A 22,152-nucleotide genomic window follows, 5' to 3' on the forward strand; every position below is an offset into this window, starting at 1 on the left:
TGTCTATAGCTGACCCATTTCCCCACAGCATCTCCTTCTCTGCATAACTGATTTACTTGTCCCTGGTCTGCCTTCCCCCCTGGGCTGGGAACTCCAGTATGACACGAGGAAGGACACCTGTTTGTTCAGCTCTGTGTCTGTCGGGAGAGTTAGGTTCACAGGAGGCCTGCAATTCAAATCTGTGAATGAGTTTATGAAAGGCAGGTCTTATGCCCATTTCATGGACGAGGGCACTGAAGCTCAGAGAGAACAAGAGTTCCAGCCCGCTGGCCTGGGCGGGGGTGTGCGTGGAGAAGACAGGTTTGTCTGGCTGTAGCTGCGGGCAGATGGGAAGGCTCGCGGGCGCGGCTCCGGGGCAGGCGCCCGGGTTCCCCCGCGGCGGCGGGAGCGTCCTGGTGGGCGGCGCGGGCCGGCAGACTGGGCGGGGGCTGGCGGCGGCGGCGGCGGCGGCGCGGGAGGGAGCCGGGAGTGCGGGTGAACTGGCAGGGCGGCTCCGCTCCGCAGGCAGAGAGAGCGCCGGGTCGCCGGAGCTGGTGAGGCGGCACGGGCCCTTGGATGCGCTCCGTGGGTTCCTGGGTCGGAGGGGCCCCCGGGAAGCCGCGCGCTGCCTCCCCCAGGCGCCCGGTGGGCTTTACCGAGCCCGAGGCTCAGAGCGCCACAGTCGGGGCTGGTGCGGGGAAGCCTGCCACTGGAGCGGATTTGGGCTCCCGTTGCCTCGGTGTTCTCATCTGTGCGTTGCAGGCAAAGGAGGTAAGGGGTGCGTGGCAAGTGTGGGCGCCGCGGGGCTTAGGAGACAGGAGCTGTTTGCTGAAATGTCAGGAAACAAAGCAGACATCCTTGTCTCCATTCTTACTTCATGAGAAGATTATATTATTTGTCTTTTCCATTAGTTTTCATTTGACAGCTGGGAAGGCAGGCTGCAGTGGAGGGCTCCCCTGGGGTTGCAGGTGGCCCACTTTGTCATGAGAGCGGCTTGGGAACTCAACCTGGAGACGCTATTTCACTGATTTTGCGTTATAGTCCACCCTACCCCTCCCAGAATCACCGCCCTCTGGGGTGCACCTGGAAGACCTGAGGTCTCCTGGTCCTCACTGGGCATCTCTGAGGAATGCAGTGGGAAGTGAGAGACAGTCTTGGTGTGCGGTCCTTTGGGGGAATTCTAAGCCGCCCAGAAAGTCTTGAAGTGGTCAGTGTGGCTGCAACTCAGCAGCCCTGGTGAGTGGGTGTGATTACTTCAAGGTGATCCAGGTGAAAAACTGCATTGCTGGAGGTTGCAGGGGATGGACACTCGCTTGGTGATAGCCCTTCAAGCCCACATCTCTCCCCTGGAAGCTTGGGCTCTTGTGTTCTGCCCCCAGGAGGGGCCTCGGAGGTCCCAAACTGCATTGCAAAGGAGATAGCTCTATCTAAGAGTGTCATTCCATTAGGAATGCCAAGCCTGGGTCTGTTTGGGAAGGATGAGGGGCTGGAGAGGCTGGGATAACCTTGGAGGTTATCCCCTTGCTGGGGAGGTGGAGGGGTCTGAGCCAATGTGCTGGGCCCAAGGCCAGGGAACCCTGGGCAATGTCACCTCAGCTGGGGCATCTTGTCACTTTGCTGAGCCATATTTCATCACTACCAGGTGCTCGTCTGGTCAGGCTTTGTTGGGGACCGTGGATGTCTGTCTCCAACCCTGTGTCTGCTGCTTCTCCTGCCCCACATTAGCTCACCTCCTACTTTAGCACAGACTTCCCTTCCTCCTTTTTAAAAAATCTGTCTGACATGGTCTGGTGCCAAGGCCTTCAGAATTAGACTAACCAAGGTTCTAGTTCAGCTTTGCTACTTACAGACTCTGGGGACCTTGGGCAGCTTCCTTTCATCTAACTGGGCCTCCATGTCCTCCTCTTTGAAATGGAGCTGATATAAAATCCAGCCATGTGGTTTTGCTGTCTTTGCAGATGGAAAATAGTTGGATACTGGCGATTTCATATGGTTCAGCCTAATAAAGCCTTTCTCCCATGGCTAGGGTATGGATTAATGCTCAGCGAGATGTCTTGAGCCCAAAGCTGAGTGAAGGTTAATGTCTGTCCCTTCTGCCCCATCTCCCAGCAAAGCATGTGCCCTCCACAGTAAGGCAAGACCACCCACTGCTCTTTGGGCTCTTTCCAAGATTGGTTCCTTCCTGCCTTCTCTCTCCTGTTTGTCTTTCCAAATTCCCCTTTCTGCTCTTCTGGGTTTGGCAGGTTCAGTTGTCCCATTCTCTCCCCAGGTCCCATCCAGGTACAGCCCTTGGGGCTACTTGGGTCTTCCAGGTGTCTACAGGACCAAACAGAATCACCTCTGCATGCCCACTGCCACTGCCTTCTCCCTACTGCCTCTGTGCACTTTCTACAGAAGGAATCTAACTTTCATGCTGACCTGGGGCTCAGGGTTTGAATGATTGCTGCCTTGCCCCTGGAGTACGCTTCTGGAAATCCTTGGTTCCTGTGCACAGAGGGCCTTTCTAGGGTGGGCTCTTATGGAGTAGTTTCCTTCCAGTATCTGTAGCTCTGGAGAAAGATGCAAGGGCCAGCTGGTAATTCTGCTCCTTTCTTGGTTCCCCAAAGATCTCCTTCCCATGTTGTTGCTTTCCCAGCCCTAGCACTTCACTCCTCTGCCCCAGTCCCAGTTGTTGTGGAGAAGGGTTGATTTAGGCCCAGGCATCCATGTGGTCTAGTCAGCAGGGACTGGTGTAGAGTTTCCTGGCTCACTGGTGACCATCCCTTATGTTACTCTTTAGAGATTCTTCGAGAAGGGGGCTGCAAGCCAAGTGGATCTTCAATGCTGCCTTCAGTGCTCCCATTCTAGATCCCGCATGCTGCCATGAAGATCAAAGATCCTACGTGCCACAGCTAAGACCTAGAACAGCCAAATGAATAAATATTAAAAAAAGAAGAAGTTTAAAAAAAACAGAAGAAAATTTTCTTGTCTCTGGGATTGGGTAACTGAAATAGCTAAACTTTAAACTGTCTTTGAATTCATGACAATCTTTCCATGGCCAAATGTGATTCATCTTTCTAAGTCAAATTAAATTTATAGTAAGTGACATTTATGATGGCTGAGAAATATTATAGATTTTACTGACCTTTGGTTAATTTTGGTTATACCCTGTAAAAACTGCCTCTAACTTAGCACTTGATCATGAAGAACATTTATATGTTAACAGTTCATAGATAGACACAACCATTATAAAGGCCCTAAAGAATATCTGAAATAGGGCCCTTTCTAAACAGTACTTATTGAAATGGGGTCCAAGGACCATGTGATCAGAATCATATGGTTCGCTTGTTAAAGTGTACATTCCTTGGCCCCATCCTGGACTCACTTAACTGCATTTCCTGGTGAGGGACTCTGGAATCTGTGCTTTTGATCTGCTCCTGGAGTGATTCTGATGTCTCATTAAGGTTGAGAACTGCTTGCGGGATTAGTGATGACTAGAGAAGTCACGAGGAAGGGAGCTCTGATGGTGTGTGGGGATACGATGGCAGAGCACATCAAAATATCTGTTGTTGGCATTACCACCTCGGGGTTCTGGGGTCCAAATTCCAATAAGATCTTGGCAGAGAGTCCTTTGTGTTGAGGCACCAGAGGAAAAGGACTAGGCTGTGCTGGGACATGGAGGTGTGGACCAGGCCAGTTTCTGGGAGCTACAAGCTGTGACTTAAGCATGAGCATGGAGGGGACCCATAGGGAAGTTAGTAGGCATCCCTTGACCTTGGCCTGGTGTGTATGTACTGGGTCAGGAGGACAGAGCTGGTGTACTGATGACCTAGTCTTTGGCATAGCTGGCAGTCTTCAACGCTGCCATATGTCACTGAGAAACAAGGCTGGCAGAGTAGGTAGGGGCTGAGACCAGGAAGGCACACTGCATGTCAAGCCCCGGGGTTCTGGTTCTGTCCTAAAGGGAATGTGCAGACGTCTCTGGTGGTCGGATGGCTAAGACTCCATGCTCTCAATACAGGGGGCCTGAATTTGATCCCTGGTCAGTGAACTAGATCCCACATGCCTCAGTTAAGAGTTCATATACCACAGCGAATATCAAAGATCCCTTGTGCTGCAACTATGACCCAGCACAGCCAAGTAAGTAAATATTTTTTTAAAAGGGCATCGGATGCCATGGAAGGACCTCAGCACATGGAAGAATGTGTTGCTATTTCTATTTGCATACAATGTGATATGGGGATTTCTACCCATGCTCCCTAAATAATTCTGTCCCTCAACTCTGCATACAAAATTTCAATTTCTTTATCATCAAAACAGCCTCGAACCCTGAGGTCAGAGGGAATCTGTGGAACAGGTTCTGATGTCTGACAGACCTGGGTTTGTATCTGGGCCCCATTACTTATCAGCTCTGTGGGCTAATTAACTATGGGCAAGTTGCTTTATGTCTCTGAGTCTCAGTTCTCTAGGTCTCAGCGTTGGGAAGGAAGCAGCGATGTACCTTTCTACCTGGCCCTCACTCTCCCCTGGATTCCACACAGGAGGTGCTATCCCTAAGTGCCATTTGTCTTTGCTTTGCAGGTATCATCCTTGAATCTCCTGAAATCTTCTCCTGTCCACCATGAACACCTCTCACTTCTTGGCCTTGCTGTTCCTAGGATCCCCACAGGGTCAAAACAGGAGCAAGTCAGCTTCTCTGTACACTCCATACAATTTCTCTGACCACTGCCAGGATTCTGTAGACCCCATGGTCTTTATTGTCACCTCCTACAGCATCGAGACCATTGTGGGGGTCCTGGGCAACCTCTCCCTGATATGTGTGACTATTAGGCAGAAGGAGAAGGCCAATGTGACCAACCTGCTTATTGCCAACCTGGCCTTCTCTGACTTTCTCATGTGCCTCATCTGCCAGCCACTTACGGCTATCTATACCATCATGGACTACTGGGTCTTTGGCGAAGTCCTTTGCAAGATATCTACCTTTATCCAGTGTATGTCAGTGACAGTCTCCATCCTCTCACTTGTCCTTGTGGCTCTGGAGAGGCATCAGCTCATCATCAATCCAACAGGCTGGAAACCCAGTGTCACCCAAGCCTACCTGGGGATTGTGGTCATCTGGCTCATTGCTGGCTTCCTCTCCCTGCCATTCCTGGCCAACAGCATCCTAGAGAATGTCTTTCATAAGAACCACTCCAAGGCTGTGGAGTTTCTGGCAGATAAAGTGGTCTGTACTGAGTCTTGGCCACTGGACCATCACCGCATCATCTACACCACCTTCCTTCTGCTCTTCCAGTATTTCATTCCACTGGCCTTCATCCTGGTCTGCTATGTCCGCATCTACCAGCGCCTGAGGAGTCAGGGGCGGGTATTCCGCAAGGGCACCTATAGCTCACGGGCTTGGCAGATGAAGCGGATCAATGGGATCCTTGTGGCAATGGTGGCTGCCTTTGCTGTGCTTTGGCTGCCCCTGCATGTGTTCAATAGCCTGGAAGACTGGTACCATGAGGCCATCCCCATTTGTCATGGCAACCTCATCTTCTTGGTGTGCCACCTGCTTGCCATGGCCTCCACCTGTGTCAACCCTTTCATCTATGGCTTTCTCAACACCAACTTCAAGAAGGAGATCAAGGCCCTGGTGCTGACTTGCCAGCAGAGTGTCCCCGTGGAAGAGTCTGAGCATCTGCCTCTATCCACAGTGCACACGGAAGTCTCCAAAGGGTCTCTGAGGCTCAGTGGCAGGTCCAACCCAATCTAGCCAGGTCTAGGGCTTCTTCTTGCTATGTTCATTGCCAGGCTCTTTCACCTAGCTAAGTGGGCACATTGAAACCTGGGGGTGGCCTTCTGTCATTACTGGCATTGTGGGGCCTAGATAGGGTAGCAAGGGCCTGTTTCTGTATCCAGTTGCCTTGTGAAGCCTGGTGTTCAGATGTATCCAATTGCCTTGTGAAGCCTGGCATTCAGATGGTTCAGCTATTGTTCCTGCAAGAATTCTGAGTCTGGATTCTGCAGGTCATGTACAGTATGTCTTGCAGCCTGAGCAGATGCCAGAGCTGGAGATGGTCTGATTGTTGCAGGCAGAGTTCAGGCTGGTAACTCAGCAATGTGTGCCCAGCCCAGAAACCCAAGGGTTTTACCTTCACCAGTGAGACTGTGAAGATATGAGTGAAAAGCATGTGGAGTCAGAATTCTGGACCTTGGTCAACTCCTAACATTTTTGGGAGGCAATATTTGTGGATGGGCTTTGTACACAGTAAAGAGTTCTATGGTAGCAGACAGTGGGATTACTCTATATCATTAGCACATCCAGCTGCAGAGAAGGGACCCTGGCAGCCTGCACACACTCCTTTGCAGTAGGCAGATTAGCCCTGAGCAGCAGGAATTCTGGGGTTCCCGTCTTTCTCCATCATTTTTCTCTTTCTTTGTATCTGCCACCTTGAATGAAAGCACTGAGTCCTAACAACTGGGCTGCCAGGGAAGGAGCATGTCTTTCTCTCTGTGTTCTGTAAGAACTCTGGAGAGGATTTGTTTGTTTGTTTTTAAGATTCTGCACTTCATTGTTTGTTTGTTTTTTTTTAAGATTCTGCACTGCATTGGCTATACCACATGTCATGTAGTTCTCTGACCAGGGATTGAACGCAGGCCCACTGCACTGGAAGTGCAGAATCTTAACCACTGGGTCACCAGGAAAGTCCTCTGGGGAGGATTCTGATAGCTCAGTCCTTAACCAATGATTGTGACCAAGTAGCTGGAATACTTTCTGTACCCAGGCCTGTGTCCCTTGACCACTGCTAGATCAGAATGGTGGGATCAACCCTACTAGAATCACATGGATATACAGGATTATCGTATCAGGGGATAGAGGTAGTCCCTCAAAGCAGAAGTAGTCTTGAAGAGGAGAGAATGAACTGGAAAGATTTTTGGGTGTCAGATAAGATGACTTGGATGTGGAAGAGAGAAGGAAGGGTCCTAGGTTCCAGACTTGGGAAAGTGGATATATATGTCTGGTCCATTTAGTGTGATGGAGAGGGATTTTGATTTTTTTAGTTTATCTGTGTGCATTCTGTGTTTGAGGCCCTCTTGGGTGTGCAGATGGATAGTCAGATGCTTGAGTCTGGAGCCCTAGAGAGAGCTTTGGCCAAGGCCTGACCAAGTCATGCTGAGGGGTGGGGTTGAGGTGTGACTAGATGGGATGTGGGCTGATCTGGAGCTGGATGTGGGCCAAAGGAATTCCAGGTTCCCAGAGCTGAATCTGGCGATGGGACAGCAAAGTCAGCAAACAAGGTGGGGTCCTGGGATACGGGGTGGGGTGGTGCTCAGCAGGAGTCTCTGCTGGATAGGGCGGAGATGCTATTTTCCCAGAGATGATACCAGGTAAGTTGCCCTTCATCTCTTTTCTGTGGTCTTTCTTCTTTAGAGAATCAAGGACTGCTTCAAGGTCAAGCTTCTTGACTAGAAGATGGGAGTTGCTGCTGTGACTTACTGCTTTGTAGGGATACAGTGATGCCTGAGAAAATCCTGAAAAGACCTGCAAGTTCTTCAAAGAAGAAATTTTTGCTTCCTACACCCTGTTGAGAGAGAGTCTGCTGGTGGAGGAGTGAGCACAGCTGTCTTTTCTGCCTTAAAGTGGGTCATGCTAACTTGGACAGACATTCTTCAGTGACGAGGTCCTTGGCCTGGCCTGCACTGGTGATAAGACTTCCCCAGAGTGTCTCTTTAAGGTTCTGATACATCTCACAATGGCTACAAATATATGGACATAGACAAGACTGGGGCTTCTGGGTCCTGAGAATACACTGGGAAAGGATTTGCAGAGCATATTCAGATGCCTCCTTAGCTGAGAACAGCCAGGAACTTCCTACTTCGGGCAGCTGAGAAGGCAGGGTGAACTTGCCAACGAACCCTCAAACAGGAGGGTGCTTATGAATGGAGCTGTGTAATCATGGCCCTTGAGGTTTCTAGTTGTTTGAATGTCACCCTTTATTTGAAACTGATTCTTGTCAGATTTTGAAAACAGTTTGTCGGTGCAATTGTGTACCAGTATGGAGCTCTCTTAAAGTACATTTCCTTCCATTCATGAAGCTATTAATGGACTTTCAATTAGTCGCTCAATCAACTGCCAAGGAAACCACACTGAAAATAGGGCATGTATTCAGAACAATTCAACTCACTGCGATAGTCATATCTCCTTTACAGGTAGCGTGCTTTGTGATGGCCAGCAACCTGTTGCCACCTTGTAAATGTCATTTGCAGCCCCTGACTTTAAGGTGTGGGGGTGGATCTACAAAGGATTTCTTAAAGAGATACCTCCTTTTCATACCTTTACTTTTAAAGGCCCACATGCCTGAAGCAAATGGGAGACTTGTGCAGTGTCTGGGCAGGTGTGAGCATCAACCTTTTTCCTGAGCCCCAGGGCACTGTCAGGGTGTGCTGCCAATTGGCAGTGGGGCCTCAGTCACATTGAGGTGGCGGGAATACTGAGGTTCTCATCAGAATATTTAACTATTCAGAGGAGATGGCAGGTGTCACCTTTTATCCAGTATGTAGCTTTGAAACAATTAAAGATCACTTGATTTATATAAGATAGAGGGTGTTTCAGCATCTGTGAGATCTGGAATCTATGACTATGGGCAGGGCAGAAGGGCCTGGAGCCTGAGCTCTGGGGTGTACGCAGCTGCTGACCTTTATCCTGATTCACTGACACCTTCTCTGCAGATGGCATGACTGAGTACCCTCCAGGTTGGGCAGGTATGAAAACAACTACCTAGTGTAATGACGAAAGTAATCATAGAGTTCAGGAGGAGGAGCCAGATATTCTCCATGAGGGCATTTGGGGTAATGTGTCTGCAAGTTTACAGGGCCAGCAGGATGGGAAAAGGCTCATGTCATTGGGAGCCATGGTGGGAAGTAGCAGATCCAGTGCATTTGGAGATGGGGGCGCTGAGGGTAAGCCTGGACAGAAAGGTGAGATCTGGTGTAGGAAGCCTCACATCGCAGGCTGAGCAGTTTGACTTTATCATGCTGGCGAGGGAAGACGCTGAGTGGCCTTGGCAGAGGGTGCTGTGGTTAAGTTTAAGATTAGGAAAGCTGCCTTTGACAGGAAAAAGGAACTGGGGAAGTGAGATCCCATGTATTCAGCTGATTCCTAGTTTAACTATTCTCCGTAGGCTGGCTTCAGAGACGCTGGTCTCCTGCAGAGCTCCAAGGAAGCTGGCTCCATTTGAATGCTGAAGATGCTCAATCTTAGCAGATCACTGCCATGTCATAGGCTGGAACCCCAACCCTGGGCTGCTCCCCAACTCTGAATGCTAAGCTGGAAGAGAAGGGCAAATACCCAGAGTTCTGCCAAGCCAGGAGAGGTGTTGGTGTTTCTCTAATCATAAAAGCCCAAGGCTGGGGTCCCTCTGCTGGAGTCCAACACCAGCCCAGCTAGATCCCCATGCTCAGCCCTGGAATAGGTCCACACGCTGTTCTGGAGCTTATCTCTATGGCTTTACTTCACTGACCCCTGCTCCAACAGGCAGTGTGTAGGCCACTGGGTACTTTTTCCTTGTTTGCTCAGGAGCTTGGGGCCCTAATGCTATGTCCACAGCCTTTTGATTCAGCTGGCTAAAGGGAGGCCCCTCTCACTCACAAACACAGAGTCCTGATGAATGAGGGGACTTGAAGGATGATGGGGATGTGCAGGGCACCTTGATGATGGGGCATTTAGTGCTGTGCCCACCCACCTCCTCCTCAGCCTCCCCGCCACTGTCCAGGTCTCCTTCCCTGGACATTACGTGGGCCCACCCTCCAGCCCAGAAGTTAGGAGGGCTCTGTGTTCAGTTAAATCCGAGCCCACCAGGGTATGGTTTGTTGTCCAGAAGGGGTGACTGAATGTCACAGAAGCCTTGTCATGTCATGGTAGCTGTCTTTGCATTGTTCAATGGATTCTGTGTCACTCACTGATTGAGCAAGTTTGGAAATTGTTAACTCTGAGTCTTATTTCCATATTAGTCAAATGGAGGTGGGAATTGGATTAGACTATGTTCAGGAGTCTGTGCTTTTTTAGGAGAGTCCATGACTTCTTTATCTTTGTAGGAAACAGAGTAATTTTGTTTTATAGCCCTCCCATCTTTTCATAGAATGAAGTAGAGGTATGGTCACCCTGGGGAACAGTATTGGGGCTCCTTAAAAAACTAAAACTAGAATGACCATGTGATCTAGTAATCCCATTCCTGGGCATATATCTGGGAAAGATGAAAACTCTAATTAAAAAAGGTACATGTACCTCAATTCTCAAAGCAGCGCTATTTGTAACAGCCAAGACATGGAAGCTAACTAAGTATTGACTGACAGATGAATGGACAAAGAAGATGTAGCATATGTATACAATGGAATACTACTCAGCCATAAAAAGAATGAAATAATGCCATTTGTAGTAACATGGATGGACCTAAGTGAAGTAAGCCAGACAAAGGCAAATATCATGATATAGATTATATGTGTAATCCAAAAAACAGTACAAATGAATTTATTTACAAAACAGAAATAGACTCACAGAAATAGAAAACAAATTTATGGTTACCAAAGGGGAAGGGGTGGAAGGGATAAATTATGAGTTGGGGATTAACAGATACACACTAATACATATATATAATAATTAATATCAAGGACCTGCTGTATAGTACAGGGAACTATATTCACTATCTTGCAATAACCTATAATGGAAAAGAATCTGAAAAAGAATATATATCAATATACATACATTAATATAATAATTTAAAATTCACTGTCCAAAACTGCAATTAGGTTGCACCGACCTAATAATAATAATTGGGCTTCCTTGATAGCTCAGTTGGTAAAGAATCCGCCTGCAGTACAGGAGATCCTGGTTCGATTCCTGGGTCAGGAAAATCTGCTGGAGAAGGGATAGGCTACCCACTGCAGTTTTCTTGGGCTTCCCTTGTGGCTCAGCTGGTAAAGAATCTGGCCTCCATGCAGGAGACCTGGATTCCATCCCTGGGTTGGGAAGATCCCTTGGAGAAGGGAAAGGCTACCCACTCCAGTATTCTGGCCTGGAGAATCACAAAGAGTCGGATACGACTGAGTGACTTTTGCTTCACTTCAACCTAATAATATATATCAATATTATATACATACATATATATATATATATATATATATATATAAATCTTACTTTGGAGTATACTTAAAACTAACACAACATTGTAAATCAACTATACTTCAATTAACAGAAGGAGAAAGGAGCAGAGACCCTTGCTGGCAGAGCCAGTTATCAGAACCAGTGTTCCCAGTACATGGTGGGAGTCGCCTGACTCTTGTTAAATTCACAGTCTCGTTTTCATGAGGGTTGTGCTGATTTTTCTGGCCTGGCATACTCAGGCAAGAGCTTGATTCTGTGGCTGGGTTAGTTAACTTAGTTATTTAGTTAACCTTAGCCATGTCAGAGCAGTGCAATTGGCTATTTAAAGACAGCCAATAGCCGCATCAGTCTGAATTATAACTGTGCACCAACAGGACACGTGGTGTGAGATTGCGCACCATAAATGTCCAAAATGTGGAGAAAAAATGTGAGATGAGCGGGGTCAGAGGCCCACAGCATACAGTTGCCAGCTTGCCATGCAGCTTCAGAACTCGGGCCTGTGTCCAGCACTGCATTCCCGACACTGCTTGACTCAGGATGTCAGTGTTTGAGCCTCAACAGGCAGCTTCTCCATGGGGCCCTGAGCCTCTCCCTCCCTTTGGCCTTGCCTACACTAGCCTGCAGCTCAGAACTAGGGAAAGTCAAAGTATCTGAGCCTGTGCTTGGTCGCTCAGTCGTGTCCAACTCTGCGACCCTATGGACTGTAACCCGCCAGGCTTCTCTGTCCATGGGATTTTCCAGGCAAGAGTACTGGAGTGGGTTGCCATTTCCTACTCAAGGGTATTTTCCTGACCCAGGGATCCAAACCCCTTGTCTTGCCTCTTCTGCATTGGCAGGCAGATTCTTTACCACTACTGCTACTTTAGGAAGCCTGTCTGAGCTTGTGGAAGGTGACTCCTTTTGGGAATGTTCATACCATAATTAACGACATCACAATTCTCTAGTCTCCCAGTTTGGCATTTTCAAAGTCACCTTATGACAAACTCATAACTTCTACCTCTACAGGCTCCGGCATCACAACCTATAAACTTAGTGAAACTCCACCTTGGAAAAACGCATCCCATGACTTTGCCAGGCCCTCTTTTGAGCCTTCTCTTTCAAAAATCCACCACTTTTTCTCCTTCTCTTTGCTTCTCAGTTGAGGGTGTTTTGATATCCCACACTGCTGAAGTTGCTGTCTATAAAGTCACAGATGGCATGCTCATTGCCATGAGGTTTGGGTCTGCACCTTACCTAATCTTTGCAGAATTTCATTTTGACATTCTTCTCCCTAAATTCCCCTCTTTTGTTGGCTTCCATGACATGACTCCAGTTTGGATCTTTTAATACTGGCTACTCCTTCCCAGCTCCTCTGTCCCTCACAAGCCAGGCGTTTCTGCTTTGATGTTTGTGTCCCACCCATCATACTTCCCATGAGCAATTTTACACTGTTCCTGTGACTTCAGCTGTCACTTACAAGTTGGTAGTTCCCAAATAGACGCCACCTCAAAGTTTATCTACTTGCTGCTGGACATTGCCACACGAGTATCCCACACACACCTGAAGTGCAAGCCCAAAGCAAAATAGGAGCCCTTCTCTTGGATTCTCATTGGATTTTTCACTATAGTTACTCCTGTCAGTAACCAACTGATTGCCCAATTCACAGCATCTGATTCATTCCTGTCCCTTTGGACTGTTGCAAGAATATCCTCATTCTTATTTCTGCTTCCAGTCTTGCTATCCTGTGATTCCTTTTCTACTCCAGTCATAGATTTTACCTTGAGCCTCCAATTTGGCTGTTCCTACCATCTACAAGGGGCTTCCCTGATAGATCAAATGGTAAAGAGTCCACCTGCAGGAGACCTGAGTTCGATCCATGGGTTGGGAAGATCCCCTGGAGAAGGGAATGGCTACCCATTCCAGTATTCTTGCCTGGAAAATTCCATGGACAGAGGAACCTGGTGGGTTGCAGACTATGAAGTCCCAAAGAGTCAGACATGACTGAGCAACCAACACACACACACACACACACACACACACACCGTCTACATGATGCAGTCCTAGTGTTTTTACATGACTGTCAGGCCATTTGTAGTCCACCTGTAGCTGGCCCTCCCATCGTCTATTCTGCATCCCCCATCCTGCTCCAGTCACCAGACTCATTTTCTGTTCCTCAAACAAACCACATTTTGCCCAGATTGATGTCTATTGAATTCCTGTCCACTTTCTAGGTTTACCTTCTCTGAAATCTTTCCCTGGCTCCCTTGTCTCTTTATCTGCATGTCCAGAGCACTTTGCAATGTCCCAGTTGGGCACTTAGGGTGTCTTAGAACTGGAAAAAAAGGAAGGGTGTCTCTCTCTCTCCTCGTGTCTGTAGCTCTTCAAGGGAAAGTATTGAGCCTTTACCTCCTGAGCTGCCTGCACAACACCTGGCCTGAGTTAGTGCCCCATGAAAGGACGGTATGCTGGTGGCCACTGAGAAGAACAGAAAAATGAATTTGGAAGCTTAGAGGTGAGCTGGGCTTCAGCAAGGAGACCAGGAAGAGTTGAGTCAGCAACCTCTTCCTACAGTGCAGCTAACTGAAGCTTTAGCATCTCCAGCGACAGCATACGCAGAGCAACTCTCCCTGTGGAGGGAGCCTGTAAACTCTGGGGCTTAAGGGAATGTAGCCTATTATTATTATTATTTTGTATTTAAGAAAGCAGGGCAATATAATATAGATTAAGAGAGACTGAGGGAGAGAAACCAAGGCAGGGTACAGTCCTTTGTCAGTTCCATGGCCCGATGGAGACAAGCTCTCTATTTTGGCCTCGGTACTTCATTACCTAATCATACTTCCTCCACTTTTTCCCAGGCAGGACTGTTGACGCAGGAAACTATATTTGTATATATCAACGCAGAAACCATGAACAAACGCTGTGTTCCTGTGCAAATATGCAAACTTTCTTATGCAGACAGGGGTTGGCAGATATTTTGCTCAGAAATATTTAATGTATGGAGGTCCAGACAAGGAGTTGGCTGTTGCACCCTCCTCCAGGCAGCCCATGCCTGGACCCACCTGTTTTCATCTGTCTCCCTGCTGTGCTCTGAGCATTTCTCTGGCCACTGTCCTTAGCTTCCTGGAAGTTAACATGTTCTTTAGCAAGTGTGTGTCAGATCCAGGCACTCTCCCACTTAACAATGTGAAGGGGTAGGTTATATGTGAGTCATCAATGAATGAGGGTAATTCAGTCAACATCATCAGATGCCTAGGCTCGTGCCAGTCTCTGAAACACAGAAGGCAGGACTCCAAGTGTGCATGAGGCAACCTGGAGCAGCTCAGTAATTATAAGTGAGACCTGTATTTGATGGTAAGATTTAGGTACAAATAGGCCTTTCTCTGTGTTGTATGTATATAGTGAAATACAGGGAACAAGCAAATGTCCTATAATCAGAGAAAGTTAAATAATATGGTATGACAGACTGTGTGTGTGTGTGTGTGTGCACACACGTGCATGGGTACTCAGTCTTATCTGATTCTTTGCGACCCCATGGACTGTTTGTAGCCCGCCAGGTGCCTTAGTCCATCGGATTTTCCAGGCAAGTACACTGGAGTGGGTTGCTATTTCTTCCTTGAGGGGATCTTCTGGACCCAGGGATCGAACCCTGGTTTCTTGCATTTCCTGCATTGGTAGGTGGATTCTTTACCATTGTACCACCTTGGAAGCCCATATGACAGGCTACTGGGCTGCTATTTTAATAGTATTGAGATTGCTTGTGATCTGCTAAATATTTTAAAATCAAGATGTTAAACCGTAGAGTATATGCTCCACCATTTGTAAGTATACTTATACAAACAGAAAAACAATAAGCCAATACCCTTGGAAGAAAATACACGAGTGATTGTGGAATTGTAGTGATATTTATTTGTTTGTTCTCTTTATTTTTTCACATTTCCCAAGTTTTATACAATTAGCAGACATTGAACTTATAATCAGAAAAGAGATATTAAAAAAAAACTCTTCATGCCTAGGTGGAAAAGAATGTTCATGGAGGTCTTCAGGGTCCCCTGGGTTCTGCTGTGCTGTCAGAGAAACCTGGCTCTAAGAATTCCTATAGGAGGGCTACCTAAAAGCAAAATTAAAGGGAAACAGGATGTGCACGTTTCTAAGCTTCTGAAACATCTTACAAAACCACTTTGAGCAGGGTTGTGCTGATTGACTTCCTCCTCCAACATCCCATGTGAGAGGAGCAGACACCTGAATCCTGAGGGGACAGGCATTCTGACTGGTGACATTTAGTGGCAGAGCCACTTTCCTCCCACAGAACACTTGCTGATCTAGTCACCAAAGCTCCTGCTTATATCCCACCTTATCTCCAAACATCCAGGCCTGGTTAAGAGTTCAGAAATACATGATTTTGACAGATGACCTCCAAGTACTATCTCCCAGGCAAATGAGTCCTGTTGTTGTTATGGACCTTTCTCTGTCTTGGTCTGGAGCGTTGGAGTCTGTCTGAATGACCTGTTATCTCCAAAGCACTGACATGACGTTTGCTGGAGGCTGGCTCTGTCAAACTTAGTGTTACCAAAAGAGAAAGCAGAAGGCGGTGGGGGAGGAGGTAACAAATTGAGAATTTGGAATTAACAGGTACACACTAGTATATAAAATAAATAAACAACAAGAACCTATTGTATAGCACAGGAAACTATATTCAGTATCTTGTAATAACCTATAAAGGAAAAGAATCTGAAAAAGTATATGTATAACATATATACATATAATATATATGTGGCTTAATCACTCTGCTATATACCTGAAATGTAAATCAACTATATTTCAATAAAAAACAAAACAAAGACACTTTTTCCAAATAAGGTCACATTCAGAGATTAGGATGTGAGCACATTTTTGGGGGGAGGCAGGGCATAATTCAACCCACTAGAAAATTTTATGAATAATTATACCAGGACAAAAGATGTAATACTGGGACTGTCCCCAGCAAAGTAGGGCATATGGTCACCTAGACTGAAGACCCTGGATTTAACCTTATATGAAGGGACTGCTCTTTGCTTCCATAACATGGGGCAGAATCACCTTCCTTCTACCATGCTTCCCTGTACTAGGCCAGAGTCTGGTACACCTGGCCTTCCAATCCTGAGGATTCCTCTTTTAGAGGCAGTACCTCAGTCATTGTGTCTGCATACTACTGAGAGGCAAGGTGAAAGTGAAAGTGAAGTCACTCAGTCGCTCTTTGAGACCCCATGGACTGCAGCCCACCAGGTTCCTCCGTCCATGGGATTTTCCAGGCAAGAATACTGGAGTGGATTGCCATTTCCTTCTCCAGGAGATCTTCCCAACCCAGGGATTGAACCCGGGTCTCCCGCATTGTAGGCAGACGCTTTACCGTCTGAGCCACCAGGGAAGTCTGAGAGGTAAGGAGGGGAAGAATTGTGATCCCTTTTGTGCCCCCCACCAAAAGCTTCCCACGCTCCTGTAACAAGCCCGCCATGTGCTTCAGGAATCTGTGTGGTTCCTGACCTGTGCCAGATGTGTTCCCTTGATTTTCCATAGAAGTTGTGGATGGATCCAGTCCTCCTGAGGTTCACGTCTCTTCTCAGAACTCAAGGGAGGGATAGGAGTGGGGGCGGGCTGGGAGATAAGTCCATTGGAAGATAGAACAGGGCGTACAGGTTTCAGAGGGAAAACACAGAGAGGTTCTAAGTTTTTTTTTTAATTTATTTATTTTTTAATTGAAGGATAATTGCTTTATGGAATTTTGTTGTTTTCTGCCAAGCCTCAACAGGAATCAGTCATAGGAATACATATATCCCCTCCCTTTTGATCCTTCCTCCCGTCTCCCTCCCCATCCCACCCCTCTAGGTTGATACAGAGCCCCTGTTTGAGTTTCCTGAGACATACAGCAAATTCCCGTTGGCTATCTAGTTTATATTACCAGAGGACCTAGAACCTAGAACCTAGAATATTACCTAGAACCAAAGGTTCTAGGCTTGGTCTTCTGCAGGAGACAAGGGAGGCCTGGGTGGGCAGCTGGCTAGGAGGGCAGCTGGGAGGAGGGGCAGAGGGCAGAGGGCTGGAGTGAAATCTGGGCATCTGAGGGTAGGGGCTGCAAAAGGGGGCCTAGTAAATTCCAGAGGCACATTTCTCTTTGTCACCTAGATGCTGGTTATGTGGCCCCTTACCTGGCATTGCAGGGATTTCTGGTACAGTTTTACCTCTATGGTATCCGGCTTTAAGAAAGACTCCTTCTTACAATGTTCTATGATTCTGTGAGGGTGATAACAGAGGGATTCCTCTTCTCAACCATAGGGAGGGTCAGATGACACATGCTGGACAATTAGAGCATCTCATAGCATTAGCCATGCTTATTAGCTCAGGGTCTGGCTTGTGACACAGCAGGGCCAACCAGAGCCCACTTTTTCAGGAACTGAAGATGGATGTTGGCAGAAGAGTACTTTCTCCCTCTATGTGTACTGTGAGGGTTGGGTGGGAGATGTCTTCTGCACATCCTCCTGCTGTATCATGGAGAGAATGTGTCTGAAGCCAAAGCCAAGTGGAGGCCTGTAGCATCTAGAGGTGACTGGGTAAAGTCAAGGACCTTATTTGAACTCCTGGGCCCAGGTGCACAAAGTCCTGGTTGTGGCCTTTCCAGGGAGGCAAGCCCCTAAGTTTGCTCTGAGTAGTGTGTCTTTTTAGAAGAATAAGATTGCCACAAAATCTTTGACAGAGCTCCCCTGGAGAGGTAGGGACTCCAGGTTGTTGGCTAACCCAGAGGCCTGTGGGTAAGAAGTGGGCGCCATGGAGTACCACCACTGGGGCTGTGTGTTGTGGTGAGGACAGAGAGCAGAGATGGACTCTGAGGAACTGGAGGAGGAGATGCTTGTTTCATATGATTTCATTTCATATTCACTCATCCTTAGACGTGGGTCCTACTCCTATCGCAACAGAACACCAAAGCTGCAGAAAGTGAAGGCCAAGGCTAGACTATAAGCAAGCAGCAGATTTGGGGTCCATACTCACCCCTCCCCGAGTCCATTTTCCTGATAATGAGGGAGTGATTATTGAGCTCTCACTGTCTCCCCCACTCCAAGTGCCTTCTGAATTACCCTGCTGCGCTGACCTCATTACCACCAGAGCAAGGCTCCAGCCTCACTGCCCACCTCAGCCACTAACAAGCACCCTAATTTGATTGGCTCCAAATGAATGTGACGCAAAATTAAAAGATGCCAGAAGACACTGCCATGAATCGAATGAGTTGCCTTCAATTTATTATGTTTTGAATTCAATTAGATTTTTCCTCCAATCCTCTCTGAATATTCATCCAGCTGACGGCTATAGAGTAATACCTGGAAGGGGCTATGATCACTGAATTCCAGCCTCAGCCACTCAGCTTGGGTTCAGGTGACAGGGCTGGACAGAAGACCTCAGCGTGGGCATGGGAAGGTCAAGAAAGTTCAAGACCGGCTGCCAAGGCTCCTGCCAGCGAGCCTGCATATTTCCTGTTGGGGAAGGAATTTAAAGCAATGTACCCGATTAAAATGGCTTTAAATTATTTTTAGTGCATAAACACTTCAAGAGGCTACATAGCAGGCAGTGTTGGAGTCATGGACTTTGTCGTGTGACAGACAGCAAGGGACGTGGTGACCTGAGGTCTGGGCTCAGCCTGGCCACAAACTCCCTCTGGGACCAAGGTAAATCTCCAGTCTCTCCTAGCCTTGATTTCCCCATTTTCAAACTGTGAGAGTTGGACTCCAAAGAAAATTTAGACAGCCCTAGATTCTGTGCTGCCCACTTGCCCACGCATCCCCCTTGTCTCTCTTCTGCTGTGAGTCTCTGGTCAATTTGCCCTGGGAACCTGACCTCTTCAGGCTGCCTCTCCAGGGTTTTCCTGATGCCATAGATTGGATTCAGCCAATTGGAGGCTCTGACTGGAGGGTCAAATGTTAAGAAGGGAGGGGTCAGGGCACCCTCTCTATACTCACAGACAGCTTCATCCTTTCAAGATTCCACTCCTGTCGTTAGCCCCTTCTTGATGTCTCCAACTTTTTCTAATGGTGACACCATTTCTTCTTGGCCTCTTTAGCCCTGTGGGTGCTAACAGCATCTGAGAATTACTGTCTTCCTTCTCCTCAACATCCTTTGTTCTCTGCACCCTGCTCACACTTCCGAGTGGAATATTGTCATTAAAGTCTCATTAATTGAGCCATCTGGGATGAATTCCATTTCCTGCCATGACTCTAAATAATGCAGATACTAAATCTGCTTCTTGATTGAGGCTCCCTATGGAGGGTCCCCCAAGAAAAGGGACTGCAGCTGGGACAAAGAAAAGTGGCTGCTGGGTTTGGAGACTGGCATGAAGCCAGGGAGGTCTGGGAGCTTCCAAGCAGAGCACGAGAGAGAGTGTCCTCAGAGGCACCGTGGATCCTTAGGCGGAGAACGCTGAGTGGAGTGGGAGGCAGAGAATGCAGAGGGCTTGGAAGTGGGAGCTGAGGAGTGGCTCTTTAGGTCCTTGGAGAGCAGATGATGCCACAGAAGGGCAAGGAAAGAGAAGAGGCCTTGCCACCCCTGCTTCATCCTTTACCCAGTTGGGTGTGGAGAATGAGAAGGCTCTGACTGAAGGCAAAGGGCGTGTGTCCTCAGAGAGCCTTGAGAGGGAGGGAGGGCTGCATGGAGGGTTTGTTTGCTTTGGAATAGGGCTCCCAAGAGTATAGTAAAAGGACTTGGAGTGGGCCATGGAAGAAGAGCCAGAAGGAGAGGAGTTCCAGAGCAGGATAGAGGGAGAGAGAGGGAGGTGGTGGGCAAGGATAGTGACTGGAGATTATAGAAGCGGGGTCAACTAGGGTTATTTATGACTCCTAATTTATATCCCCCAGCTTTGGTGTGAGTAAATGACCTGGACCCTGGAGGAGAGTGGGGAATTCCTCTCTGAATGCCTGGTCTGTGACCCTATGTAGGTGAGCTGCGACTTGGAGGAGAGCTGGAGGTCAGCGTCAGACCTGGGTCACAACGTATCAGCATCCTTAGGGCAATGGCCTGGCCACTTCAGGGTCAGCCAGCAGTGCAGGCTGAGTTCTGCCACAGTGACTCCCACGTCTCGGTCTTAGTGCTGCCACTTGGCTCACGGGGCTGGTCATTGAATACTGACTTAGCAGGAGAAGGAGCAGCTACTAGGGAGGAATGGGGTCCCTGTCAGTTTAGGTGATTCAGATGGCCTGGAAAGTCTGGGACTGATAAAAAAAAAGAATGCTGATGACCTCAGGGACCTTCTCAAACCTAGACTCCTGGGGGCTTTAATCTCTAGGTCAATAGAAAATTCGGGTGTGAATAAGCCAGGCCTGGATTCTGGGAAGCTGGCGATGGATATCTATGCCAAGAGTCTGAGAATCATGTCAGGCCCTGAGAAAGCAAAGGTGAATGGGATGCTGGCTAGCTGCTCTCAGCAGCTTCCATTCATCTATCAGGGCCAGAGTTGGCAAGAGCAGAGGGATGAGCATGTTGTGGTCAGTGTTCTGGACAGACACCAGAGACAGATGAGCCATATGTCTATGAAACAGATAAAGGGCAGAGGGGCAGGTCTTCTTGTGAAAACTAACGCATCTCCTATAGAAAGAGGGCTGACAAGAGGTCCATCCATTCATCCCTTCATCTATTTGTAATTGCTTTTTCTGTTGTTCAAGCTAATGAGTTTTTTTGTTGTTTTTTTAAACCTTAGGACATCTATCTTTTATTGAAACTTGGTGAAACTTAGTAGGTCAAACTCTTAGAGGTTCAGCCTAGCAGATAAAAAAAGCCAAGTAGTTTGCTTCTTAAAAAGCATAACTTAAATGCTAATAAAGATGATTTTAAACCATCTTCTTCATCTCTATTTGACCCTAAAGTTTCATCTCAAATGGAGTCACAATGCTAGATATTGATTATCACTCCTTTTCAAAGCTGAGGGCATTCATACAAATATTTAAAGATTTTTCATGATCACCATATATTTTGTTATCAAGGTGATGCATACAAACAGGAACAAGTCAAATAGGACAGAAGAGTTTATGATGAAAGAAAACAGTTGCCAGCCTCACTGCTCCCCAGCCCTGGTCTCATTGTCTAGAAGCAAACTTCTTTTAAACATTTCCATTTTTAGTCCTTCTGGTAGATACTACCATAACGCTAAATAGCATGCATATGTACTCTTATTCCTTAATCCATTACCTGTAGAAAATTTATTGACCCACTACAAAGGAGAAAAAAGAAATTGCTTCACGAATATGCCTCTCCGTCCTCCCTTAATTTTCCCAAGTTTTATGGTTTCCCCCTAATGATTTTTAGTTTTTCCGTTATTTAACTGTACTGTGTAATTATACCTTGAACCTGCATTTCATCAGTCTCAGTCAGGATAATGGGCTGTGGCAGCCAGTTTTGGTCTCTTCCCGTACTTCCCACCCCTCTTTCTTTTGGGAAGGAATCTTTCTTTCTCTCCTGGGGCTGTGCTGGAATGTGCTTCTGGCTGGCCAATCAATGCACTCCATCTCCTTAGCCATGGCAATGGCCTCAACACTGGGCATGTTCCCCAATCCAGGCCATTAAAGCATCCTCCCCAGGCCTTTTACTACTAAGGCTTCTCTCTTTTTCTCTGGGATTGCCTTTAGCAAGGAAATGGAACATTTCCTCTTGTAGTGTCCTTCTAGGCCACCATGTGGAGAGATCTTGCTTGAGAAAAACAACCCAGAGGCTGACATTGGTGAGGGGTGAACTAATGAGAGAGAGACTGAGTTCTGATGATGGGAGAGATGGCTGGATCTAGCTCATCTGCAGCCTAGTTTACCTCTTGACTCTGCTACATACGCCCGAACATTTCATCATTAGTCTCAACCCACTGTGTTAGCAAATTCTGATTCAGTTCAGTTCAGTTCAATTCAGTCACTCAGTTGTGTCAGACTCTCTGCGACCCCATGGACTGCAGCATGCCAGGCTTCCCTGTCCATCACCAACTCCCGTAGCTTACTCAAACTCATGTCCATCCAGTTGGTGATGCCATCCAGCCAACTCAACCTCTGTCGTCCCCTTCTCCTCCAGCCTTCTAT

General features: G+C 47.5%; 1 protein-coding gene across 3 annotated transcripts; it reads left to right on the forward strand.

The window, feature by feature from the left end:
* The first annotated feature begins 489 nt into the window (after positions 1-489).
* LOC133070663 (neuropeptide Y receptor type 4-2) lies at positions 490-8,507 on the forward strand. Of its 3 annotated transcripts, none has more exons than XM_061163065.1 (3): positions 490-750; positions 4,540-5,717; positions 7,373-8,507. In XM_061163065.1, exon 2 carries the CDS (start codon positions 4,580-4,582, stop codon positions 5,711-5,713), a length of 1,134 nt encoding a protein of 377 aa, XP_061019048.1. In that variant the 5' UTR covers positions 490-750; positions 4,540-4,579; the 3' UTR covers positions 5,714-5,717; positions 7,373-8,507. The 3 variants fall into 3 exon arrangements, with proteins under 3 accessions (XP_061019048.1, XP_061019046.1, XP_061019047.1); XM_061163063.1 differs by having other exon boundaries at positions 4,540-5,697; XM_061163064.1 differs by lacking the exon at positions 490-750 and having other exon boundaries at positions 4,484-5,697.
* Positions 8,508-22,152: the final 13,645 nt, after the last annotated feature.

This window comes from Dama dama, chromosome 15 (assembly GCF_033118175.1).
Source record: "Dama dama isolate Ldn47 chromosome 15, ASM3311817v1, whole genome shotgun sequence".
Taxonomy (NCBI): domain Eukaryota; kingdom Metazoa; phylum Chordata; class Mammalia; order Artiodactyla; family Cervidae; genus Dama; species Dama dama.

Coding starts and splice junctions, on each gene's coding strand:
- LOC133070663 (XM_061163063.1), top strand. CDS start 4,580: ATGAACACCTCTCACTTCTTGGCCTTGCTGTTCCTAGGATCCCCACAG. Junction 5,698..7,372: donor TCTCTGAGGCTCAGTGGCAG/GTCCAACCCAAT, acceptor TTTCTTCTTTAG/AGAATCAAGGACTGCTTCAA.